Below are 27,653 nucleotides of genomic sequence, written 5' to 3'. Positions count from 1 at the left end.
CAACCCAGTCCTTTGCATCTTTATTCAGAAGTCAGGCCCATTAAGTTCGCTGGGGCTTCATCCTGAGTATTAAGGCTGTGCGAAGCTTGGGGGGATCTATTCAGATTTGTCACACTTCAATCTCCTTTGGCCTGAAGCAAAGTGCCATCTGGTAGAAGTCCTGCTACGTAGTTTTAAGAATGAGGGTTGAGGCGTGGTGGCCAAAGCATTCAACCTGAAGCTAAGTGGACCCCCTCAGTGGGGCTCAAGCAGGCCAAATAGAATAAGTGGTCTGTTGGAAGCTCCCCTGTTCAAAATCAAAGTGGTCCCTGAAGCAAAACAGGGCTCCTTTGCACAGGCCTAATACTTATGGCCACAGGATGAAGAATATTAGAAAAAATTATGATACAAATTATGATGATGAATAGAAGAAAAGGATGTTTGCTATGGGATACTTCACATTTGCTGGTCAGCCACATATGAGCATGAATGATCGAACAAAGATGAGCAGTGATAGGGGAATCCACCATCACTGCTTATCTTTGTTCATTCATAATCTGCTTTGGTGCAAGATGATGAATGAACTTAGAAAGACTCCAATCTCATTTCCTACCAGAGAATCTACTCTCAGGACACCTCAGACATTGAAAACAACAAAACCCAGTGGCTTAGGGGCTTGTGGTTTTGTGGGTGGTTGGCACCCTATGTGCATTACACCACAACCCACTCTGGGCCACTCTGGTGTCCCCCAAGTGGAGTTATGGGGCTGCTGAATTCCCCATTATTCCCTCTGGAGCAAAAGGTTAAAGAAACACCATCTTCAAAAGAAAATTAAAAATCACCCCTTACACCAATGTATTTGAAATGTGGGTGGTAGCAGGCACCCATTGGGGCACTACCACATGACCCACTCTTCTGCCCTCGAAACCCCTTTTCTGCCCCAAATCTGCATGCCAGACATCAAAAAATTGTTTAAAATCACCCTTTTGCCCAATTCCTTTGAAATCTGCCTAACTGTAGCTCCCAGAAAAAGAAGCAGCTGCTGGCAGACTGCTCAGCTGCTCCCATTTACAGCATCTTGGCTGTGGCTAAACCTGCTTTCTGATTCTTTCGTTGGCTCTGACCTAGCTCTCGCAGAACCCTTCCCAGTCTACTTGGCTTCAGCTTTGCCCCATCTGACTATGCCAACCCGTGTTCTGGCATCTTTCTGACAAATGCTTACAGGATGTAAATAAATATTGCCTGTCAACATTCTTAATACAGGCCTGTCCAACTCATGAGCCACCAAGCAAACTGATCACATTTCCAGCAGCCTACCAGGTCTCAGAAAGCCGCCTGTTTTTCCTGCCTGCTTGGGACTGCACAAACAAAGGGGTTTTCAAACTCTGGCAGGCCATAATACAAAGCCAGGAGGCTGCCTACAGCTTGGTCTGCCACCGCTTTGCAGGCCTGCCTTAATGAACTAATGTTTAAAAGAATGTTTTTTTATACACTAGATTTCATTTGGTTTGAAATAATAGTTTGTCACAAAATAAACCTAATTGAGGACAAAGCAAAGCTCACTCACACCATGCTCTGAACAGATAAGGCAATCTTTGCTAATAAATGGCACAAAAAGAGCATATGAGAATAAAAGGGTTTTTGCTTTTATATACAGATTAGAAATCTGCACATCTTGCCAGTCTGGGACTGTTTAAAAGAAAGCTGGCTTTGCCTGACAGATAAATGCAAGACAAAATAAAGACACTCCTTTTAGGCACAGAAAGTGGATGGAAAGTCCACTGGTGAAAAATGATAATGATCATTTTGCAGGGAAATGATACAAGTCTTCCTTATGGGGGGAAATGGAAGTGATCAAGGAAGTGTCAGATGGAACACCCTTTGCTACTCTAAAAACAGCACAGCTTGGCAGGCAGGCTAATCATGCTTTTAGGTTTGGCTTTACACATCAGGCTGGAACACAATAGCACCAGTGGCATTATGCTACTATCAAGCACTCTGAAGCTACAGTACTGATGAAGCAAAGCACATATACTTGGGCATGTGATTCTGCTACCCACTGAGAAGATTAGGCACTTACCTTCAACAGGAAATTGATGCATGCTGCAAAAACATTCCAACTAAAACTTTGCTACAGATCTGCTAGGAGACCACATAGGCTGAATCACAGGAGAAGGGAAACACGTAGTCAGGACACTGGCCACTCAGCTTTGAGTAAATCAAAATGTTTGCTGCTTTGGGTGAATTAAATATTGCTAGCTGCACCCAACTCTCTATACCTTCTTGTACATGCATTACATTCTATTCATATGCCTTCTATTTATTTCAGCAATTCAACTATCACAATGTTGTGCTCCACCTTAGTGCATCTGGATGAAACACTCCCCAGGATTCTTGGGCATCAGAATGCAACTCTTTACTCTTCCTTAACAATCTTGATTTTGAATGCAGCTTGCCTTCCAAAGATGTACTGGGTACCAAAATGGAAGGGCCCTCTGATTAAGTAGATGAGGAGGCAGGGAGGCACAGAGACACTATGTTCACATTCAGACATAGCAGGAACAGGCTTAGAACTGCAGTTTGCAGTTAAACTTCTAAACTGGGGGTCGCATCACAGACAATCCTCCATCCCAGGTTTGGGAAACTCTAAAGGCAGGTTCGAGTTTTCCCTCCCTTTTAATGGTCCTCCAAGCTTGGTTCTGCCCACTTGTATAACCATGCTGTTGCCAGGCTATGGGCATCCAGGAAATCGCCCACAATTGGCCAGGAGCTCAGAGGGGGTGTGATTACTGGCTATGATTACAGACTTCAAGCAATGCTCCCCTGGTAGTGCTGCTGGCCCTTTAATTAAAAGAGCAGCAGGCCCTGCAGGGCCTGTTGGCAGGAAGAGGAAGAAGGAAGTGTGTGGGGAGGGGCATGGCATTCAGTTAGGGAACATACCCTGGATTGCTGGGTAATCCCTAGAGTGTAACTGCTGTTGGTTTTGCTTTGAATTGGCCTCTCACAGGTCGCAGCCGCCGGTTGGACCCGTAACCAAAGTTATAGCAGTGGATGCATGCAAACAACACAACAGCCCCTTCTAACAGAGGTTTAGAGCGGTGAAACTGAGGAGTAATCCCAGGTCCAAATTCCAGTTTGGGGAATAAACTGGACCCTGTGGCTTAGTTGAAAAGCCACAAATGCACACATTCAGACATCACACTAAACCAGAGTAACAGGTTTGCTGACAGGGGTGCAACCACTATTGGGCGACCGGGTTCAAAGAACCTGGGTCGTTGCCCCTCAGGTTTAGCTCCTGAGCAGGATCGGCCACCCACATGATTACCGACTCTGTCATGGAGCTGGTAGGGGCGGCGAGGATTGGGGGCCGCCTGGCCCCCAGAAGTCCCAGGATGCCCCACACGAATGCGCACAGGGCATCCTAGGGAGACGGCCTGAAGCTGGGAGGCTTGTTTTAGCCTCCCGGGGGTCTCAGCAGTGCGGAGCTGCGCCGTGGCGTCTCACGATCGGGTAAACAGGGTTAGCAGGGGAATCAGGGGTCTCTAAAAGAATGCTCTGTATTCCCACCAAATTACAATCTCCCCAATTCAATGGAGGAAGCCATGACAGGTACTCCAGTTGAAGCACAACCCAATACTTGACATTATTGCTTTTTGCAATTTAACATTGACTGTATCCATGAAATGGCTATTGAAACTTACTAAACCTCGTCCTACCCTGAAATATCATGATGTTCCCCTAAAATCTGAAACGGTACTCTTGGTAGTTTCATGCAATGGTGTACACACAAATCTAACCTCTGCTAACTGGGCAAAGAGGCACAGGCTGCATTCACCTGTAACATGAAACCAGACATCCCTTCACCTCCGGTTTTGGAAACTGCACGTCCCAGTGTAGGCAACCACAGTTTCATTTAAAAATGGACCTGTGGTTTCCCTCCCTGAATTGTATTTTGTACCTGCAGTTTGTATTAAGGTCCACTGCTTGGCCCTCTGGTTCTGCGGTGCCAGCATTATGTCCAAACGCTGGCTGCGCAGTTTCCCCCTTCTGCAACCAGAGTTGAGGGAAGAAGCTCCTCCCTTGCTCTGGCTTCTGGTTCTGTTCTTCAGTCAAGAAGGAAGCCCTGGCAGCCAGTTCTCCCTCCTCTCTGCAGTCAACGAGACTACAGAGAGGGAACTCTCTGTTTTGTCCAAATATGGACGGGATAGCAGAGGGTGTGTGTGGGGTGTGTGTGCAAAACCATGGGTCTATTGGACCCGCGAGTCCATGTTACATCCAAAAGCAGTCACTTTAAAAAGTGCTAGTTCCCTTACATTTAGCAGGGGGAGAGCATCCTTTTCTATTCAGCCTAGCACAGTGGCTGTTGCCAATGTCTGCTATGTGTTTCTTTTCACATTGTGAACTCTCTGATGAAAGTTTTTTAAAAATCTGCTTTGTTACACCAGCCAGTTTATAAACTGTTTTGTTGAAAAGTGGTATATAAATATTTTTATTATAATATGTAATTACCTTACACTCACATACACCTATTACACCTGTATTTTGTGAAGCAACCCTTAGATCTTGAGTATGAAGCAACATTTACTGATGGAACCGCCTCACAAAATTTATTTACTTATTTAATTTATTTATTTATTAAAATTTTATTATATATCTCTTCTTCCCAAGACTCTATGTTGGTCCTTTTTCACAAGTGCACTTCAGTCAACAGCACATCTCTAGTTCTACTTGAAAACATCTCCACTGAAAAGGAAACCAATAGCCAGGAAAACTCTTTTCTGAACTCCGAAGGTCTACAGCTGTGTTGCAGGATTAAAAATAACACAGTTGCTTAATATTTCCTAGGAATTTAACTATGTTGTTTACTTTTGGAATGAGTTCTCTTGTGCTTCTTTAAATTCTGCGATCTTGTCCCCTTTTAAGTACCTGACTCGATTTTTATAAAGCAACTCTCCAGCTGAATAATATTTTCTTCATTGCCAGCTAACTTTGATTTTGTCTCCCATCCTTTCATGAGATGGCCCCAAGTCCTCTAAGGGCTTCACAAAATAAGCACTTCGATTCCAAGACTGCTGTCATTCTTCCAAAACTGAATGGCATTTTGCCTGTCAGCACCATCAACACCACCAAGGTTTCACCTCAAGCAAAATTTGAAGGTAATTTTGCATTTTCTCCTCAGGCAAAACATTTAAAGGATATTAAGGGAAATAAGACAAGCAGATTTTTTTTCAGTGGAGTTCCTTATATCCCCAGGCTGTCATTGGATTTCAAAATAAATGTGAAGGTTCTTTCTATGGTGAAACCATCAAAACATTTAAAAGGGAAATCAAGAGTTTTAGTTAGAATAGTGGCATTTCTTAGAATTTCTTTCCATATTGGAAAGGCAGCAATGTTCTGCTCTCCCATCCACTTCAACGTGCTACTAGAAAACACAATCGCTTGAAAGCTAATGTTGACTCTCCTTTGAGCTCTACTAGTTATGAAACCAGAAACAGGATATGTTCTGAAACTTTTGATTCTCTGAAAAATGAACAGAGAAGTACAAGTTATTTTAATGAGAAAGTAAAGTATGTGGGAGAACCATGGAGGCCAGTACACACAACAAGAATAATGTATGTTCCACTACCATCTTTCCCTTTTTCAAAAATGCCATAACTGTGAATCACTGAGCTATTTTTATTTGTTCCACTGTCAGATTCTTATGAAGCTTTGAAAATCTTTATTAGGCCTCTGTTTTGCTGTATTAAGGACATCACATTCAATATAAAAACCACCTGAGCCTTCCCAGTTTTGTCACTTGTTTATGCTACTCCATTACCCAGCTTTCTGGACTACTTCTCTTCATTCTCTGGTTCATCATGGAACAGAGCACTCTTCTTTCCTCTGCTAGATTAATTTAAGCTGTATTCAGTTTTCTTCCTTGCTTATACCCTATGTCATGATGTCTTGCATTTCCAAACCACTCTATTAAAATCATACTCAAAAGTGATATTCAAATATATAACATTAAGAAGCTACAGACAATTCAAAAGCAGTTAGTAAAAAGAATAAGAAAATAGGTATTTTGAACTGCTGTCCTTTAAGATTGCTAACTAAGATAATGAGGATTTTATAACCTCTGTACTAATTATTATTTTCTTCAAATATTTTCTAATTCTTGAGTAGTATCAGCCGATATGGAGAAAATTTACCTTTTCTGTATTGCATCTCAATAACTGCTTTGGGATCAAATTTTACAGTACCAAGTACCATTGGTACCTAAGAGCACTTTTGAGAAGTGTATTTCAAACTTTCTTTCAAGTGAACACTGTGCAGATGGCAAGGGATTGTATTTTCAAAACAAACTGTTCTGCACTTGGACTGACCTTATGCAGATCCCTGCCCCATTTATGCTGAACTTTGCACCTAACATCTTACACATTCAAGTCTGATAGGAGAACATACACATTGATGTCATGTCACCTGCTCTATTTTTCAATACCCTACATTACCGTGTTTTTTATTGAATGGAATACAAGTGTTATTGAAAAATACTGATACAACTAGCTGAACCCTCACAGAGCATCTGTGTGCTAGGACTTTGTTGCTCTCCTTGCCCCGTGCCACAGCCCCTGCTTTATTGCTCAGTGTCAGCCATCCATTCCCCACTGCTCGCTCACTTGCCCCCATCACTGTTTGCTCACTCCCTCGTCCCCTCACTGACCCTTGTTCACTCCCTTGCTCCTCCCCGCTGCTTGCCCGCCCCTCCCCGCTCCCTCGTCCCCTCCCCACCACTTGCCCCCTGCCCCACCTCCTCCCTGCTGCTCGCCCACTTTCTTGTCCCCTCACCACTGCTCACCCGCACCCTCCCCCCTCCCTGCCACTTGCCTGCTCACTCGCCCACTCCCCATCGCCACCTGCCCACTTGCCCCCTCCCCACCCCTTGCCCACTCACTTGCCCCCCTCCTTGCCACCTGCTTGCTCACTCACCCCCCCTGTTGCTCACTCGCTCCCTGCTCATTCACCCACCCCTCTGCCGCTTGCTCTATATATTATATATAGATTCTTTTCTCCTCTACAATCTTCCCACCAATAACGGCTGCATTCCAACTTACCTAAACCATCACAGGCTCCTCTTCCCTATCTGCATATGGCATTCCCATTGCCCAATCACCATGGCGTTCCTGCTGTGTTATCTCTGATTGGTAAAGGATTGTGTGGGCAGAGCTAGCCACACACCATTTGTCACAGACCACCTTAGTGTTTTATATATATAGAAGATAGATGCTGGGGTGGAAGCATTTGTTTGGGGCCCACTCCACTGGGACATTCTCCTGTGGGGCTTGTGCAAGAGCACTTCCTGGTGGATTGCGCCCTTTATCAATTATTTCTTGATGACTAATCTCTAATTTCCAGATGTTAAGGATCTATCACTTCTGCAGGGGTGGCAGTTTTACAGTGATGAAGCAATCACTGAGAATACCCATTTATGTGCTTTCATCACATACCTTTGGTACAAATGATATTGGTTAGAAGTATTCTTGTTTGATCTCTGAAACAGTGATCAGTGGTAAAAGTGTGAGTGTGGACAAGCAACTGTTATGGGCACTTACTAGCTAGCATCTATAACATCAGTGATAACAAACCCTACAGTGCATCTACCAACGTCATGATGAAATAAAAGGTGTCTTTTATTTCATATTCATAAGTATGCACATGCCTGATCACCTATGGCAAGGGAGAATTGCCTATAGGCAACCAGATAGGAAAGCTTTTCAGAAGTTTCTCCCTCCCACCCTCTTTCCTTTTAGTCTGCAAATGATCAATTCATTTATGTGCAGACTAGTGAGAATTTTTCTGGACTAGAACATTTGTTAACTTATTTGCAAGTCTGTTTTGTTTTATTCTTTTAACAGGACCAACCCATGGATGAGATGTGTTGAGGCAGCTGCCATAGGTTTGAGACCTTTGGTTAGGGAGGTATAAAAATGCACTAAATAAATAAATAAATAAAAAGGTGGTGGTCTGGCAGAGGAATAGCCACATCAGCTGGCCCACCATTTATTTATTTATCACATTTATTTATCTATCACATTCTGTCACACCATGTGCTTCATTAACAGGTTGGCAGCTATCCTACAGGGTGGTGGGAGGGGCACTATTGGTACTGGAATAATCAATTGGCAGAGTAGGATAGGGACCCAACAGCCTGAAGAGTAGTAACTCTTCTTTCTGCCACTCACATGCTCCGTACAAGGCAGGAAACTTGGTAGAAGGAAGTGTGAGGTTCACTTTGCATATGCTTCCATTCTGTTCACACATGATGCACACACCCCCATATGGTTAGATATTACCATGCACCTGACTAAGGACACTTGAAGATTATTATTATTATTTTACATTTATCTCCCGCTCCAAGGAGCCCAGAGCGGTGTACTACATACTTGAGCTTCTCTTTCACAACAACCCTGTGAATTAGGTTAGGCTGAGAGAGAAGTGACTGGCCCAGAGTCAGATGTGTTATTCCTTCTCATAGGTCACTTGCATTAGAACAAAAATGAGTTTCTACTTCCCTGAAGAACCCATTTTGGCATTGTAGGTTTGGCTGCTGTTAAGTTTGAAGTGTACAAAACATAATATATCTAGATTTGTTTTTCAGCTTAAGCCAGTTTGTTGTCTTTAACAGCAATATATTATATTGAAGAAATGGAAAGTTAGGCTGTGCTAGGCGGCACACATCTGGGAAGTGAAGGATTGTTTGAAATAAGGGAGTGAAATGGAAGGTTACACCAAAACTATATAAATTACATACCAGATTGAGTCTATGCATTATGTTTCAGTGCTTCCAAGTTCATCATGTTGTAGATCACCATTAAGAAGTTATGGCTTGCTGAAAGAATACAGAAGCACTGGAGTCTAGGAGGATCTCAAAGGGGTTATTAATTTTTATTTATTTTTACTTCCATGATTTTTCTACAGTGAGACCAAAGTGGCATACTATTAAAAGAATAAAACATCTAGCAAATAAAAATTAAGATGCGGTATCAACAGACAAAAGCACAGCAGCAGCTGCAGAACTGCAAACTGAGCAAAGAGACACCTTTTAAAGTAGTGATTCTCTTATATTTAGCAGGGGGAGAGTAACTGGCCCTATCCACCCTCAGCACAGCATCCCTCCAATGACTGTTGCTGGTTAAGGAAATATGTTCCCTTATGTTTCTTTTTAGATTGTGAGCCATTTGGGGACAGAGGACCATCTTATTTATATATTATTTATTTTTCTGTGTAAACCATTTGGTTGAACTTTAGTTGAAGAGTGGTATATAAATATTCATAGTCGTAGAACCAAAAGGCCAGGTGAGCCACTGGCATTTGCTAAGAGCAATATAAGAAAGCTTTGAAACTGCAAAGGTTTTTTGCCCATTATTGTATTATTTAAAAAGTAGAACTTTGTAATATGGATTTTGTTTACGAAAGCAAGTTTTTAAGAATGCCCCAAACATTTCTTGAACTTTTTCCCCTTTGAAGAGCACTTTTATTTATTTATTCGATTTCTATACCACCCTTCCAAAAATGGCTCACTTGTACTCTTTAATACAGGGGTAGGTCTCCTAGATTTGGAAAAAAAAAAAAAAGTAAAACAAGAATTTCCTCTGTAGTAAGCAAGCATCCCCCATCCCTAAACACACAATTTAGGGTTGCATTTATTGGGCCTGCTCTTGTGCCTTTAACAGCAACATACACTGTAATATTCTTTTATTTAGTGGGTTCCAAGTGAGTATTCATGCAGACTGTAGAGCTGCATGTTGTATTATTCTTGGTTAGCATCAGCCAGAGAGAGGGATTCTTAAAACAGCATCTCTTTATTAAAACTAAACACAAACATGAAGGCACTACATACCAAGGCTGGACTGGGGGCACTGAAAGGGCGGTGGAATGTATGTGGGGAGGGCACCGATTTTTGAGCAGAATAGGTAATTAAGGCTGGGAGTTGGGGTGCAGGGGCGCCACACAAGTGGGGCGCACCGGGAATATGCCCTGTTGCCCTGTGGGCCGGTCTAAGCCTTCTACATACCACTACTTGCACATATATAAAACACAATGGAGACTACTTCTAACCACAGCCACAGAGTAGCCAGAGGGAACCTGGGTAACTGCATTCTACATATGCCACACACAGAACTTTAGCAGATCATGCCTGGCTAAAAAATGTGTGTCTTGAGGACTCTTTTAAAGGCTGGTAAAAATGTTAGGCCACGAATGTCTATAGGGAGTACATTCCACAGCCCAGGAGCGACCATAAATAAGGCCTGCTTCTAAGCCATGTAGGGCTTAAAGGGTAATTACCAACCCTTTGTATTTTGCTCAGAACCCTATTGGCAGCTTAGGAACATACCATATACTGAGTCAGACCATTGGTCTATCTAGCTCAGTATTGTCTTCACAGACTGGCAACGGCTTCTCCTAGGTTGCAGGCAGGAATCTCTCTCAGCCCTATCTTGGAGAAGCCAGGGAGGGAACCTGAAACCTTCTGCTCTTCCCAGAGCGGCTTCATCCCCTAAGGGGAATATCTTGCAGTGCTCACACATCAAGTCTCCCATTCATATGCAACCAGGGCAGACCCTGCTTAGCAATGGGGACAAGTCATGCTTGCTACCACAAGACCAGCTCTCCTCTCCTCTCTTGCAAAGCACATGCTCTATAGCCCAAATGGGTATACTGGGCAGGGCTGAAAAATCGTGACTCCCAATGATCTTGGTGACTGAATGAGGATTTGAACTTGCATCTCTCTAGACCCAATCCAACCCTCTACCACTGCATCTCCAAGGCAGCCCTATGGCAGCTGCACGTGGGTTCTTAGAACCAGTGAACACAATTATAGCTCTGCCCCTGCTATTAACCATGATAGAGAAATGAAACTTTTGATCAGAAGTAGCTGGGAGGGAGACAGAGGAAAGTCTACTACCGGCACACCTTCTGCTTGTGGGCTACCCTGGATCATCTAGTTCAGGGCTGCTCAACTTCAGCCCTCCTACAGATGTTGGCCTACAACTCCCACAATCCCTGGCTGTTGGCCCCTGTGGCTGGGGATTCTGGGAGTTGTAGTCCAAAAAGAGCTGGAGGGCCCAAGTTGAGCAGGCCTGATCTAGTTGATTACTGTTGTAGGATTATGAACCAGATGAAATCTTGGTCCAGTCCAACTGGCAGGGCCAGCCCCAACATGCAGTAGAATGAAGCAATCTGCTTCAGGTAGCACATATGAGAGAGCACAGATTTAGAGCCATCACCCTAGTAACTGACTTCTGCTGCAGCTGACAGCATGTCAGAGCTACCAACAGCACTCCAGCCAGCCCAACTCTATGAAAAAATCCAGAAATCCCACCTTGCCTCCTCTTCCATGGCTGCTCCCACTACCCGGTGCAGTAGTGCTTTTGCTTGCCATCAACCCAGCTCTGAAAATATGAATATGAGAAATATTTGTATACCGCTTTTCAACCTAAGTTCCCAGAGTGATTCATATAGATAGGAATAAATAAATAGAACTGCTCCCTGTCCCCAAAGGGATCACAATTTTTAAAAAGACATCTAAAAAAGCAACATAAGGTAGATACCAGCAACAGCCACTGGAGGGATGCTGTGCTGGGGATGGATAGGGCCAGTTGCTCTCCCTCTGCTCAGTAAAGAGAAGCACCACTTTTAAAAGGTGCCTCTATGCTCAGCAGAGGTTCAGAGACAGCATGGCAAGGTAAGCGTCAATGGGGAACTAGTGTGCATATGTGTGGAGAATGGAAAGAACACTTGACATGTTGCTTCAGGCACTAAAATGCTTTGTATCCATCCTGCCAAAAGGGTTCTTCTCATACCAGGAAAAGCTTAACCTGCTAAATTTCTGTGTGTGAAGCTACTGTTAAAAGGAACAAGAGGAAGTCCATTTAAAAAGTGGCAACCTGACCTGAACTGTATTTGCACAGAGATCATACTATCTACTTTGAAACTGGCAAGAGCATAGCACCAAGATCAAAGCAACAGCCATTGCTTAATGAGAGAAGATCAGCTGTACAAACTGTCCTGTTCTAAGAGTTGGAGCTGAAGACACAGAGAAGATTGGCTACAAGAACCATTCCCCGAGCAAACCTCAGAAGAGATTATCCCAGAAAAGAAGCCCCAGGAGCTGCCTCAGCACGGCCTTAGCACTAACTGCCTCTGAATGTTCCTTCTCAGAACTCCTTGAAACGGTACCAAGCTCCACCAAAGCCAGCACTTGAGAAAGAGGGAGTGGTTCCAGGCGCGTAACAATGATAGGGCAAGGGGAGACAGTTGTCTGGGGGCCCCACTGCCTGGAGGGGCACCCCAGAGGCACCTCATGTGACTCCCCATTGCCCCCTGCCCAGCCCCATAGCCTCTCAGCCACTTGCCCTCTTCGCCGTCTCTCCTGCTTGTTCTGCTGGCCCACAATCGAAGCAGCAGGCAAGCTGCAAAGAGCTCCTTTTCTCCTGCCTCTCAGCTGATCAGCGGGTGGGCGGGGCTTCCACGGAGGCCTCAGTGTAGGCCGCAGTGAAGCCTGAACTCGAGTAGGGCCCAAGCAAGCCAGGAAGCAGGAGGCAGCCAGAGTGTTCTCTGCAGCAGAAGACCCCTTGCTGCCCTGCTTAACCCAGACCAGCATTTGCCAGGTAGAGTGTGAACTCCTTTTTGTGGTTACCTTTCCCGCCCCCCCCCCCATATATAGGGATCTGCTTGCCATAGGGCTTGGATGGGGGGGGGGGGACCGAGAAGTCTCTGAATATTTATTTTGAAACAGCTTGGAAAATTTGCTGACTTTAAAAAAAACTATCTAAAAAGTCCTATAAGTGGCTTGTTTCATGGCAGAAAATTGCAAAAACTTCTGGAACAGTATTTTATTAATTTTATTTATTCATTCATTCATTTATAAATGCACTTATGTTCAAGTTGTTTTGCAACCCAGAAGGTCTGAGTGAGAACTGTGAAGCATGTGTGGTGCTTTTATTTTATTTTTCTTGTGTGTGAACTGCTCCCCAATAACTTGCAGGGACTTCAGGGTAAATCTGGCCAACATGTGAATGCAGCACCTCCATTCCAGAGGAGATGTGTGTTAAAGGGCTTTAAAAGCCTCCTGTGAAAAACCTCCTGCAATCAAACTTGACTGAATTTGTTCAGAATTCTGAGAAAACAAACATAGGTTCACCCTGCATGGTTGAAAGTCTCCTTTGCTAATCTGCAGCGAGGGGCCCATTTTAATAATTCATCTTTCTAGTGTGTTCTAGGCATTAAAAGTAATACAAATGTATAGTACTCAATGTATATCACTATATATTGTGACGTGTGTGTGTGTATTCAGTGAAATGTATTTGCAGGCAGCATACTTATTTTGGAATATCAGACTTAAATCCTTGGGGGCCTGGGGTGTGCGGAGGCCCTGGACTTTGGGGGGGGGGCATTTTAAAATCTTGTCTCTGGGCCCACTCCAACCTTGCTACGCCCCTGAGTGGTTCTTTTAAATAAATCCCATCCGTTTCTAATGAGGGGACAAAGCAGGAGACATTATGGAAGGGTTATTTAGGCCCTCCAGTCATTGCTGGAGCAGCATGTCTTCTATCCAGCCTGTTCCTGCCCAGTGATCTGTCTGTGGTGGTGTTTCCTTGCCTGGATTCATGCTGATAGCTTTGCCAGTCTCCTTCACATGTGTGCTGGAGCAGGATACAGAGCTTTTTATACTATTTGTTCTCCTGCACCACAGCTGATAAGTGTTTGTGAATCCCTCTGACTCACAGCAGTACACTCTGACACAGCCTTTCATGGTGTAGAAGTTTGTAAAATCTACACTCTGACTCTTTGAACTTGCAGAAATATTCTTTTCCAACCTCCTGAAATTGGAATCTTTCTCAATACTAAGATTATACACACCAGTCTGCCCTTTCCTGGTTTGTCCCTTGATCATGGAGTCATGTTACCTTTTTCTCCAATCCCTGGGTAGCTCTCTGGTTGCTAATGAAGCGCTAAAGTGCTTTCATCCACTTAATTTGTCCCCAAGCACTTTTCTAAATTTTAACACTTAGATATTTAGCATCTTGGAACTTCATCATTTTTCACATTCTCTGATTTCCAAAATTAGTAACTAATTTTAGTATGACTAGTTGATATAAGGTGGTGGGGTTTTGTTGTATTTGTGGCCAAAACAACAACAACAACAAACCACCCCTGAAAAGGAACTCAAATGATAAATGTGAGATGCAATCACTTTTACTTATTTTTTTCACTTTAATTTTAGTTGTTTAGCTTCTCTCTTGTTACGATATTTGTGCACAGATTATTTTAACAAAGGGGACACCTTTGTTAAGGTGTATACATTTCATTCAAGACATCTGCATTGGCTTTTTAGTGCAAATTTTGTTTGCAATGATCCTGTGCTTTTAATAGTTGTGTAGAAGAAAGACTTCCTGTTGAAGCAGCTTTTCTCATCCATTGATAAATAATTAAATAAATATAAGGAGGACCTGAAAACATACCTGTTTAGTCAGGCGTTTAGTTTATAGTTTTATAGCTTCGGTTTTAGAGTTCATATTGCCTTTCAAATTGTTTTAATTATGTTAAAGTTTTAATAGTTTTATTTTGTGAACCACCCAGGGACCTTTTTGTATGGGGTGGTATATAAATGTACTAAATAAATAATAAATAAATTGATAACAAGCTGCAGCTTCCAGATTTCTTCTTTTATACAATACATAAGACCTGTTTAGGTACAATTGTACTCTTAGAGCCAGAATATACACAAGCTTGTTGATGGGACAGCTGTGCTTGAATTTTGCTCAGTATGTGCAAATAGCATGTGCTCGGGTGGAGAAGAAGAGCTGATCAATATTGGAACTATGGTTTGGAAGGACTCAGGGGCGTAACTATAATGGGGCAAGGGGAGACAGTTGTCTGGGGGCCCACTGCCTTGGGGGGGGCAGAGGCAAGTCACATGACTGACTCCCCCAGCCGCGCACCCGCCCGGGCTTCCTTCAGTTGTATTCATCCTCCAAAATTGTTGTGAGTGTGACAAGACCTGGAGCTACCAGAACAGCATGTCTTGGGGGCCATTTTAAAATCTTGTCTCTGGGCCCACTCCAACCATGCTACGCCCCTGGAAGGACTTAATCCTATGTCCCACCACAGCCCTCATCCAGACCTGTAGAGGGTGGGCAGAACTCCCATTGGTACCAATGGGAGCTTTCCTTTCAGGACAAATGTCTGCAGTGGGGGCAATATAAATTGGGACCATGGTGAGCTCATAGAGAGAAAGTATTCTGCTGCTTACATCATGTCTTAATTTGGATCACACACACACCGCCCACTTTATTAACTGAGGGGAAAAGAAGCACATCAGAAATGTGTTGTTTGATCCTTTGGCAAGAAAGCATTTGATCCTTTGGCAAGAAAACACTCCAATCCTATGCTCACTTCTGTGGCAATAAATTATATGGCAATAAGTCCAAAATGCAATTGGCCTCACTTCCAAAGAATTGCACATAATACAACAAAGATACCTTGATACTGAGGCAAACCCTTGCTCCCATCAGGAAACCTTTATGCCTGGCTATGGTTAATCTTGGACCTGAGAGCTCTATGGTAGGCTGTGGTATTTCAGCCGCCTGTCACAGAGGGCAACAATATACAGAGTATTAAGAGTTTGGCCTCCATCCAGGCAACTAGAGTGCCTGTGTGAGGGATAGAAATGTAGTCCTCCGTATTGTGTTCTGTGGTGGTTATGTTTGTATGCTTTGAAATAGCAGCTTGGTGGAAAATGAAGAGTTTGTTTGTTTGTTTGTTTGTTTGTTTGTTTGTTTGTTTGTTTGTTTGAATTCTGTTACAGTCAGTTACAGTCAAAGTTAAAGTCAGTTACAGGCTTAGGTCAAAAGGTCAGCCCAGGAAATAATAATCTAAGGGAGAAATGAAATGAAGTTCTACCAGAACAGAAACCAAGAATGCAAATTCTGCCCTTCTGATTGGCTACTTTAGAGGGAGGGAGGTAATTTTAGGGCTAAAGTCATTTCCTTGAGACTCCCTCCAAGGTTTTAGAAGGTCAAATATTAATCTTTTTGATCTCTAAAATAAGCTGAGTTACACTTAGTTCTAGGATGCTGACACTTCATCTCAGAAAACTACATTTTAAAATAATAATTCCTAGCCCCAATACACAGAGCTTTTCTATTTTCAATAAGGATGTGCATGAACCTTGGTCCATGAATAGGTTCTAATACAAACCAGTTCAAGCTTCTGCAAACTTGTTTGTGCCAGTCCGGCCAAACCACGAACTGGTTCGGCGGTTCAAGGGCAGCACCACGGAGGCAGCGAGTGGCACATTTTAAAAAGAGTAGAGCATGACCTTACCTGTTGCTGCCAATCCATGCAACCTGGGCGCTTCCCCCCAAATAACCTTCAGAGTTAGGAATAGTGCGGAAATTCTGTGCTTTAGAGAACTTTTGACAATTTACCTTGACAGCTTTTTTAAAAAATCTAACTATATCTCACCTAGAGTCAAATCAACATCTGTATCTTTCCCTTCCTTCAAATAGCCATGAGCAGCTTATGTGGGAAGTATTCCCTTTTAACCTCATAACAATCCTATAAGAGAGATTAGGCTGAAAGACAGTGGTTGACCCAAGGTAATCCAATGGGCTTCATGGATTTGTAAATTGGTCCAACTCTCTATTCACTACACCACATTATGCATTGTGCTCTCATTACCCTACTTTCCAGTAGGCTTATGAGATCACCCGGTAGTGTGTGTGTGTGTGTGTATGTGTCTCTCTCCCCTATCAACTCCTCAATGCCTGGACCAATATGAACCAAACCGGGTAGAGTTATAGGGACACATAGGGACACCTCAATGGCATAGTTTGTGATGATGTAATCCACCCCAATTCAAGATGGTAGACACGTGAACATTTGAGGTGCATGTGGGCTTTGTAGACCATCTGACTGATCTGAACCAAATTTGGTACAGTTGTAGTGAGTGACACACAGGGGCACCTCAATGTTTGTGATGATGTAGTTTGTGATGATGTCATCCACCCCAGTTCATGATGGCAGGTATGTGAACATTTGAAGCACAAGTTGGCTAACTTGTGGACTGACAATGACTGACATTGATTTGAACCAAATTTGCTATAGATGTAGGGACACAAAGGGATGGCTCAGAATCCACCCTGATTCAATATGGCAGACGTGAATGTTTGAGGTGCAAATGGGAACCGATTTCAACCGGACTTGGTACAGTTGTAGGGACACCTCAAACACAAAGTTCCTGATGATGTCATCCAAGCCAATTCAAGATGGCAGATACATGAATGTTTGAAGCACAAGGGGGGTTTCACTTGCAGAGGAACACAATTTCCAAGGGCATATCAGTACTATACATATAATCTGGTTGTAAACTAATTTTAAGACAGATTTTGCAAAGGGAAACTGCACTTTAAGTGGGGTGGGAGCATCAGGGAGCACCCAAGTCTAAAACCTGCAATTCACAGGGTTTCTTGGGGAAGCCATTATGGTTAACTGGTTAAACATTTTTAATGTGGAAATGTTTGATCTTCCAAACAAACATCACAATCTGATGAACTTGTTGAATTTGACAAGGTCTAGTTTTCAGTCTTTGATCTGGCAAAGTTTGAATTTTTTTGTTTTTGTTTCAGTATGTGAATTAATTTGTGTGAAACTTATTTTGCCCCACAAAGATAGGTGCAATGGGCCTTTTTATATCTATCCAGCTTTATAATAGGCAGGGGTGTATCTCCTGAATTCTCCTCTAAAATTTAGCCCATGGCTGTATAAAGAGTTGGACTTCATTTATACAGCATACCATTTATCTGCACTGCATATTAAAGGCCTGTTTGTTTAACAAGGTTAATGTTACCATTATATCATTCTCCTAAGCTATGAGGTGTGATCCACTTTGTCCTAAGCTACAGGGCTAATATATAATTGGCTTTCTTTCTTCAGGTCCATTGATCACAATTGAATATGTTGGCACAATTCCCTCACTTCTCACAGTCAGCTAGCAGTATCCTAGAGATAAATTACTGAATGTAATTACTTTAAGAGAATATGCACTAAAATTAATGTTAAATGTTCTTCCTTGAAGGAGACTCTGTTATGGACAAAACTCTTTTTGAAAGTCTGTGAAACATTAATCAATATATTTTTGTTAGACACTATTATTACCTGGCCTTTTACTCTGTGGGTCAGTCACAAGAATCCAACAGGCTGTAGCTCCAGTTACCATAAGAGGATTTCTAATGGCCTAGCAAAGCGACCTCAGACCTTTGCTAAGGACCCAGTGAAGACCTGTGCCTCGTGGCCAGACCATACATGACATTAAAACAATTAATACATAAGTAGACAGGAAGTCATTCTTCCATAATTTAAAATTTACCACAGGGGCCCCCAATCTAGGCTAGGAGTATGGCAAGTGGTGGTGGCAGCAGGTTTAAACACTCCCCTTGGTCAGGGATGCAGATTCCCCCTCAGCATTCAAGGAGTTCCTCCTCATTTTACTGAACTCCTCCCCATCCCGTAAATGTAAAGTTGCGCCGTTGAGTCAGTGTGGACTCCTGGCAACCACAGAGCCCTGTGGTTTTCTTTGGTAGAATCCTGGAGAGGTTTACCATTGTCATCTCCCGTGCAGCATGAGATTATGCTTTTCAGCATCTTCCTATATCACTGCTGCCCGATATAGGTGTTTCCCATAGTCTAGGAAACATACCAGCGGGGATTCAAACCAGCAACCTCTTGCTCTCTAGGCAGGTTATTTCTCCGCTGAGCCATTATGTGGTAAAATGCTCTTTTCTCTGCTCCTCAAAAAAGTGATGAGCGGCTCCTCAGACTTTCCTTCTGTCTGCACCCCTGCACCATTTTAAGCACCCCCCAAGCAGCAATATACTCTAAAGTAAATTCAGTGAAATTGCTTAAAATTTAGACACTAATGTTTATCAGTAATACCTTCTCCATGCAAGGTGTGCTTTTTAGCATTAATCTGCCCCCCTAAAATACATAGGATTTTCTCATTTTATCTACACAATGTTCCTGGAAGGTAGGTTAGGTTGTGACAGAATCAGGAGCAAATTGCCATTTCGGGATTGGTTTGCACATGTCAAGTGCAGCGTAGTCTCACTGAGATAGTGAGTCTGGGTCTGGGCAGCACCAATTCAGACTGCCGGTGTTGCCTCAAATGATTGGATGTTCCTCTGTTTGCTGGAAAAAAGCATTCCTTGTATAGAGAAAACTAGCATGTCTGAGAAATCTAGCTGAGTACACTTCTCTGTGGCAACTTATTTTCTATGCGAAAGACATTTTGTGTGAGTGGAGAAATATTCAGTTGTGTGAGCTTCAAGGTCAGAAAGAATTATTTGTAAGCAGGGATAATTTATTTTATTTGGAATTAAAGTTAGCAATTAAACACTGAATAAACATCTCCTCTTCCCCCCCCCCCAGCTAGTATTCAACTAATATTTCAATCATTTATGTTATCCTCAACTTTGATCTCATTTCTAATCCTGCTCCCTATAACCAAGGCTTCCGTTTCATTATACTGGGAGCCCTTTCAACTTGTATTTGCATAGTTATTTTAGAAGTGTCTTTGACAGCCTGAAGGCCCTTAATCTGGTTTTGGTTTTTTGCCCGACACATCTGCTTTCTTTATGACCCAAGCTGGAAAAAAGCGTCATTATTTCTGTTCTTGTATCGTATGCTAATTATGTCTTGGTCTGTTGACAGAACACATATTTTATATTTTTAGTTAATTTATATCCTGCTCCCTATCTGAGGGGCTTACATAAATATTTATAACTTTACATGTTTACCCACAAAAGCTGGGGTATGTGGAAAATAAGAGTTCCCTAAATATCCCAAGAGTGTAACACTCCCTGTGAGGAATATCTATCTTTCTATCATATTTATATACTGCCTGATATATCTATCTCTAGGCAGTGTACATAATCCAAATTACAATATAAAAACAATAATAATAAACAATTAAGACACTTCCACAGACTAAAAACAGTTCACAAAACAAAACAATTTCACAAAGTAAAACAGTTTAAAATTAGTTTTAATTAAAAGCCTGAGAACACAGGTGTGTCTTAAGGGTCTTTTTAAAAGCAATCGGAGATGGAGAAGCTCTTGTTTTGACAGGGTATGTATTCTTAGGAACATAGGAACCTGCCATATACTGAGTCAGACCACTGGTCTATCTAGCTCAATATTGCCTTCACAGACTGGCAGCGGCTTCTCCAAGGTTGCAAGCAGGAATCTCTCTCAGCCCTATTTTGGAGATTCCAGGGAGGGAACTTGAAACCTTCTGCTCTTCCCAGAGCGGCTTCATCCCCTGAGAAGAATATCTTACAGTGCTCACACTTCTAGTCTCCCATTCATTTGTAAACAGGGCGGACCTTGCTTAGCTAAGGGGACAAGACCTCCAGCTCTCTTAAGCCCTGGGACAGGCACAGAGAAGGCCTGGGACCGGGTCGCCACCCAACAAGCTGGCAACGACCATAACTGGACATCCCCAGATGATCTTACTAGATGGCAGGGTTCATGACAAAAGAGGCACTATCTTAAGTACCCTGGACATAAGCCATTCAGGGCTTTATAGGTGATAACCAGCACTTTGTATTTTGCTTGGAAACATACAGGAGAAACTCATTATTCATGGAACCACTATTCATGGTTCCGCATATCCGTGGGGCGTCTTATTAACACCTGTTTCCAGTATCCGTGGATACTAATGGGTTAAAACCCATGTATCCATGGTTCCTAGAGGGCTGGAAGTGAATGTGGAGGTCACTTCTGGCTGCCATTTTGTCTCTAGGAAGCCAGGAAGAGAGAGAAGGAACCATTTTGTGGCTCATTTTGGGGGTGGATGGACCTTTTTCTGCAATCTTTTGAAGTTTGGGGGGCAATCTGTCAGGGGGGGCATTCCCGAGCACAAGGGGGACCAGGGGAGCATGCCAGAGTAAGTTCTGGCCCATTTTGAGGCTGTTTGGGGAAAAATTAAATCCCCCCCTCCACCTTGAAACCTAACTTCTCTTTCCCTATAGACCTAATACCTTGTTGCTTGCTGTTCCATTACTCACAGTAGTAGGCAAGGAACAGAACCCCTGTGAGTAACAAGGTTTTCCTGTCTTGGCAGCCAGTGCAACTATTTGTTATTTGGTCCTTTTGGTTGTCCCAGAGACCAACCCGGCTGCTGTATTCTGCACCAGTTGTAGTATCTGGACTACGTACAAAGGCAGCCCCACTTAGTGTGCATTATAGTAGTCAAGCCGGGAGGTTCCCAGCATATGAACTACTGTTTTAAGGTCATTTACCTCAAGAAATGGGTGTAACTAACATATCAGCTGAAGCTGACAAAAAACTCTCTGGGCCACTACCTCAACCTGAGGGAATTTTGGTTCCAGGAATACTCCCAAGCTATGTACCTGATTTTCAGGAGAAATGTAACCCCACCCAGAACAGGCAGATCTAAACCATTGCTTAGGTCTTAACCCCCCGCATTCAGTACCTCTGTCTTATTTGGATTCAACCTCAGTTTTGTTCATGGAACTGTTCTGGGGTGATTGGCGAATACTCTTAAATGCATTCGGACTTTGTGTGGGGAATTAGCGAGCTGTGGTGGAGCAGTCTCACATCAGAATAATTTTTGCACAAACTTCTGGTCCCAGGGAAATGAACTGACAGAGGGTGGGTGCAATGTGGGCAGAAAAAAATTGCTTCTTTGCTGTGCCAGTCGTCAGAGCATAGACTTTCAGATGTGCTCTATGTTGTAACCTGTTGGATTCAAATTGAGTCTTTCTCCATTTGCACTCTAGTCATCTACCTAGCCATTTCAGCTTCCATAATTCTTCTGAATACCACAGGGCTAATTTTTAAGCAGGTTGGTGACTGTGTCTACTGCTCTAGTGAATTAGTTATATTTGTAAGCAGTTACCCCTGGTAACTGGGCAAAGAGGCACCTTTTTAATGTGGTGATTCTCTTTATTTAGCAGGGAAAGAGTAACTGGCCCTATCCACCCCCAGCACAGTACCTCCAGTAACTGCTGCTGGTGTCTATCTTATTGCTCTTTTTATTATTATTTATTTATTTACACAGTCAGACTGGTGTTATTGACTGGTTTGTTTTATACAGACATCAAGTCCTTCCCAAGGACCTGGGATGGCTGAATTTTATTATCAATGTTGTTGCTGTTATTATAGATATCATCACAGAATATAGGCTGTTCCCAGTAAAGTTGCTTTTCGTAATTAGCTGATGGTGATTTCTGTGGCCCCTATGGTGTTGAGGTGCTCTTCAAGGTCTTTTGGAATTGCACCTAGGGCACCAGTTACCACTAGGATTATTTTGGTCTTTTTCTGCCACAGCCTTTCAATTTCAATTTGTAGATCTTTGTATTTTGTGATTTTTTTTATTTCTTTTTCTTCTATTCTGCTATCCCCTGGTATTGCTATGTCGATTATTTTGACTTGTTTTTCTTTCTTCTCAACTACAGTTATATCTGGTGTATTGTGTGGCAGACGTTTGTCTGTTTGTAGTCGGAGGTCCCATAATATTTTTGCATCTTCATTTTCGACAACTTTTTCGATTTTATGGTCCCACCAATTTTTGGCTATAAGTAGCTTGTATTTTTTGCAGATGTTCCAGTGTACCATCCCTGCTACCTTGTCATGCCTTTGTTTGTAGTCAGTCTGTGCGATCTTTTTACAACAGCTGACTAGGTGGTCCACGGTTTCATCTGCTTCTTTACAAAGGCGGCACTTGCGGTTTGTTGTTGATTTCTCGACTTTTGCTCTTATTGCATTTATTCTTAGTGCCTGTTCTTGTGCAGCCAGTATTAAACCCTCAGTTTCTTTCTTCAAGTTGCCATTCTTAAGCCATTGCCAGGTCTTGGTGATGTCTGATTTTCCACTTATATTGTGCAAATATTGACCATGCAGTGGCTTATTTTTCCATTTTTCTGCTCGGTTCTTGACTTGTTCTTTCTTGTAGGCCTGCTTTGTTTCATTGGTGTTGAATAGTTTCTCGTTATTGACCATTTGAAGTGCATCTTCTTCACTGTCCTTGATATATTCTTCAAGACCTTTTTCTCCTCCTCTACTGTTTGATGGACTTGCAGCATTCCTCTTCCACCTGAGCTGCAAGGGAAGTATAGCCTATCTACATCACTGCGGGGGTGCAGAGCATGATTGATGGTCATGATTTTCCTGGTCTTACAATCTAGCATCTCTAGCTCTGCCTGGGTCCAGTCTATTATTCCTGCAGTGTATCTGATAAGAGGTATAGCCCAGGTGTTTATGGCTTGTATGGTGTTCCCGCCATTGAGTTTGGACTTGAGGATTTTTCTAACTCTCCTGATGTATTCACTTCCAATTTTTCTTTTAACTTCAGTGTGTGCGATGTTATCAGCCTGGAGAATGCCCAAGTATTTGTAATGTTTTTTCTCTTCCAGGTTCTTGTTCTTGCTTCCATTAGGCAGTTCTATTCCTTCTGTTTTTCTTATTTTTCCTCTGTTCATTATTAATGCAGCACACTAGTCCAAACTCCATTGCTATATCGCTTCTGAATATACGGACAGTGTTTAGCAGTGATTTGATTTCTGACTGGGACTTTCCATACTACTTCAGATCGTCCATGTAGAGCAGATGGTTTATTTTACTTGATGTTTTAGATGTTTGGTATCCAAGGTATTATTATTATTATTATTATTATTATTAGTTTACATTTTATATCCCACTCTTCCTCCAAGGAGACCAAAGTGGTGTACTACATACTTCAGTTTCTCCTCACAACAACCCTGTGAAGTAGGTTAGGCTGAGAGAGAAGTGACTGGCCCAGAGTCACCCAGCAAGTGTCATGGCTGAATGGGGATTTGAACTCAGGTTTCTCCGGTCCTAGTCCAGCACTCTAACTAATGTATGTGAAGTGTTGGTTCACCCTAGAGGAGAGATATAGGTTGCTTCAAACAGATCTGAGGATTCAGATTCGAACAACAGAAAGGGGGGACTGATGTATGGCAAATTAGATATAGAAGAGCATAGCTTGAATTAAGCTACGCCATTCTGCCTAACTAGTCTCAAGGATCTGCTTTGCAGAAAAGCCCTGTCACTACTGTTTATTCCTGCTGGTAGTTTTCCCTTTCCCCAAAAGTCAGAGTAACCGCGAGTGCTGAATATGATAAGGTTGGAATAGACTGGCTGACTGCTTGCACTTACTTATCTTGTAACCTGTTCCCTAACGGCAGGAACCTTGGCCAATCACGGATGGTGACAACAATCTGCCTCTTCTATGCAGCTGTTTTCTAAAGAATATTTTAGAGTATAAATGTATTGCTCTCTGTAATGAGTCTTTGTCCTGCTTTGAGCGCGAGCCAAGCAGCACCTTTGCTACTTAAGAGCAAATAAAGCTTTGATCAAGTCCTCTCGTCTGGGCTGATTATTGGGCTCCATCCGCCCAGGAACGAACCTCCCCTATTGGGGTCAAGGGTACCCCGATACATCAAGTACTCTGAGATCATACAAAACATCATCATACAAAATCATCCTCTGGGTAGCTGTTCCCAAGCTTATATGTCACATCATCGAATACCATCCTAACCAGAGTACCATCCCAACCCTGAAAGACCACAGTCTCTCCATCCATATACATCATGGCTAGCATCTCACGTTTAGGTACTCTTGGTTTCTCTGTAACAACATGTTTAACCAACCGGACAAAAGGGGGGTACACAATTAACAAAACAACAACAATTGAAAATAATAATGCCCACAATCAAGAGACCCAGGACTAGGGAGCGTACCCATCCCAGATCTGGCAACCAACTGGTAAGCCATCCCCAGGGATCCAAATCTATTTGGACCCCTATGTTATGAAACACCTGCAAGGCATTTTTGAGTTCCTGGGCCTTCTGGTTTATTTGCTGGTTCTCAGCCATATAGTAACAACACTTCTCCCTGATCAGGGCACAGGCTCCCCCTCGTTGGGCAGCGAGGATATCAAGAGCTTTTCGGTTTTGTAACACCATCTTAGATAAAGACTGGACTTCTGCTTGCAGGTCCAGCAGCATGCTCAAAGTATCATTAAATGATTTCTCAACTTCCTAGGAAATGTTGATTATCGCTCTTTCCAGTTCAATCACCCCCAAACTGGGTAGGATTGCCCTCCAGGCTTCGTGAAACCCTGTGTTTTGCACTGCTATGCTATCGGATTGATGTCTCTTTTCGCCTGATGCAGAAAGCTCCCCAGATTCAATACTCTGGAGGCATTCAAACGTTTACGTACCTCTACCCAAGGGGCCAAATAGGATGGGGCACAACTTCCACCCAAGAGGTAATGCTTTGTATGCTGTTCGACCACAAAGCCAATACATCCCTGGTTCATTCAAGATAGGGGTCAGGGAAATGCCTGATCCATATCTCTGTCCTCTCAGCTTCTTCTCCCCACGATTGAGGGATGTCTTACACTGGTCGTTCAGGCTGAAGTACCCTGAGTTACCTGCCATCCCCCCCGTACCAAGCACTGGTCAGGGAGTGATCTCTGTGGTAGGCACAGGTGATGCTGAGCCATAGATATCAAAAGGGGGTACCCCAGGTGTACGTGTCACCCCTGCATGTTTCATCCTCAGTGGCCGTCCTGTTTACCAGGATCCCCACTCAGTCATGTACATCTATAGCATTGTTCCATATTCCCTGGGACTCCTTCCTCCAGCCTCCCTTCGTGGAATTAAACAATGTGGCTGTGGTATCTGCATGTTCTCCATCATGCAAAGGAAAATACTTCCGCACATTCAGCTGTGCACCTTGACACCCTCCTTAGGGGGCCCATAATCATCCTTTGCAGGGACAAACTCCCCATCCACAGTGTCAAAAAGCCAGGCATGGGCACAGTAGTCATGTGATATCACCCCCATGTCTTGGCCTGTGCCGTTCTCATTTTGGATGCAAATCCACCATTCAGGGATTCCTAAGGAGAACTAATTCTTTTCCCATGCGCGGGTAAAGGTCTTAACCTGGGCCCCACCTCCCCTCCGTGTGGGTCTCCAAGCAAGGTCAGTGTTGCCAACCCAAACAGGACCCCATCCCACTTGTGGGGGCCTTATCCATCATGTGAGAGGCACTGGACCTCCCACCAAGGCAATTTGCTCATTAGCATATATGTCAGCATGTGTGCACACCCAGCAATCCTTAAGCCAGGTGGCATGGACCACTGCCTGAAGGCCCTGTACCTTGGGGTGGGGTTTCATTTGGCCCCAGGTGGCTGGGAGCAATATGAATACAGCAACGCACAGCCAAACCTGAGTAGTCAAACAGATATTCCGACCTCTACTACCCCAACCTGTTTGGGACACCCAAACCAATATCTGTGACACCATTTTACAGAAATACATGTACAAGTATGCTAGAAGAGCTATTCCCAACCCCACAGTCATAGATATTAAGGCTCCCCAGCCTGGTTTGTTGCACATTATCTCTGGAACTTCACACGTAGCAGCTAGTTAGCAGTAGGTATTGGGGACACTGTCCAAAACAGGTTCTGGTGGCGGATCCGGCAACGAGTCTTCTGGGGGGGTCGGTCGGTGCGTGCTCCACCATGGTATAGTGGACCCATGTCTTCACTCCATCGAGGCAGACAAGTGGCAACCAAGCAGTTCCGACGCCCGCTCCCCCTGTTGGCAACTGCAACCTATCCCCTCCCCCATCTTCTGAACGCAACCGGGTGTCAAGGATCACCTTGGGGTTGATAAAGGGCCAGGGCTGTCGAGATAGAGTCACTGTCTCTTTCGGGGGATGAGAGGCACTAAGTATCGTGGGTATAGGCTTCTCAGGGCATGGATGTATGCAGGACTTCCCCTGGATATATGCAGGCCTTCCTCCGATATTTGGCATCAAATCTTCAACTACAGCACTCTGGGATGCATGAGGATCAGGAACAAGAAACCTGCATCATGGCCTTTTCCTCAAACCCAAAACAGGGCAGTCGATGGATGTTCCATCATCATTGGCCTGGACTGGGAATACAGATGGGGCAACCCTCTCTCAGGCAGCCACTGTTGCTGATGATGGTTAGCCTGGCCCGTCACACTGCTGGTCCTTCTGGGTCAGGACTGCTGTCCTCTGAAGGCTCCCTTCCCTCTCACCTTGACCACTGCTTCGGTCTTTAACAGAAAGACATCCTTCTCGGGATAGACAGTTCAAGGCAATCCTGCTTATGTTAGAAATAAAAGGTAGATGCATGAATTACCAATTTCCCTCCCCCCTGGGTAAGGACAGCATGCTGAGACTGAATCTCCGAGTAGCCCAATACAATAAATAAACCTGAGGCTATTTTCAACTTGATCTTTTGGCATTTTCTTTCCAATTTATGTTTTTGTTTTCCTGCTTGCCCTCTTTCTCCCCCCCCCCCAAGTCCAAAACAGGGGATAGTGTCCTCATTTGGGGCTTGTGACAACTGCTGTGGCTATGCCACAAGAAGAAAAGGCTTCACCCGATGAGCAATCCCGAGCAGGAGGCAAAAACAAAAATCAAAAGGGAAAACAATAATGATGTTCTTCTCCCCTTTTGGGTTTGTGACTGAAAAAAACATTAAATCTGACAGGTCAAACATAGTCATATCACTCGAGAGGCCACAACAGAAATTCCAGCGCTTG

At 43.5% G+C, this 27,653-nt stretch overlaps 2 protein-coding genes across 15 annotated transcripts in view; one reads left to right on the top strand and one right to left on the bottom strand.

Annotated features, from left to right (window-relative positions):
* Positions 1-11,484, bottom strand: part of LOC128326181 (uncharacterized) — a 61,335-nt gene extending 49,851 nt beyond the window's left edge. For 5 of the 9 annotated variants that reach the window (XM_053252550.1, XM_053252551.1, XM_053252543.1 and 2 more), the window contains exon 1: positions 3,938-4,099. In XM_053252550.1, the coding sequence (XP_053108525.1) occupies positions 3,938-3,992 (55 nt within the window). In that variant the 5' untranslated portion in view covers positions 3,993-4,099. Of the gene's footprint in view, positions 1-2,059; positions 2,288-2,338; positions 2,684-3,937; positions 4,100-11,341 lie in introns of those variants that run through there. The other 4 variants (XR_008307878.1, XM_053252546.1, XM_053252548.1 and 1 more) reach the window with 3 other exon arrangements.
* Positions 11,485-11,677: 193 nt separating this feature from the next.
* Positions 11,678-27,653, top strand: part of LOC128326177 (uncharacterized) — a 53,425-nt gene continuing 37,449 nt past the window's right edge. For 2 of the 6 annotated variants that reach the window (XM_053252515.1, XM_053252514.1), the window contains exons 1-2: positions 11,678-11,704; positions 11,809-12,629. The gene's annotated coding sequence lies outside the window, so the exon portion shown is untranslated. Of the gene's footprint in view, positions 11,705-11,793; positions 12,630-27,653 lie in introns of those variants that run through there. The other 4 variants (XM_053252516.1, XM_053252512.1, XM_053252517.1 and 1 more) reach the window with 3 other exon arrangements.

This window comes from Hemicordylus capensis, chromosome 5, assembly GCF_027244095.1.
Source record: "Hemicordylus capensis ecotype Gifberg chromosome 5, rHemCap1.1.pri, whole genome shotgun sequence".
Lineage (NCBI taxonomy): Eukaryota > Metazoa > Chordata > Lepidosauria > Squamata > Cordylidae > Hemicordylus > Hemicordylus capensis.
This window is presented reverse-complemented; position numbering and strand designations above follow the sequence as displayed.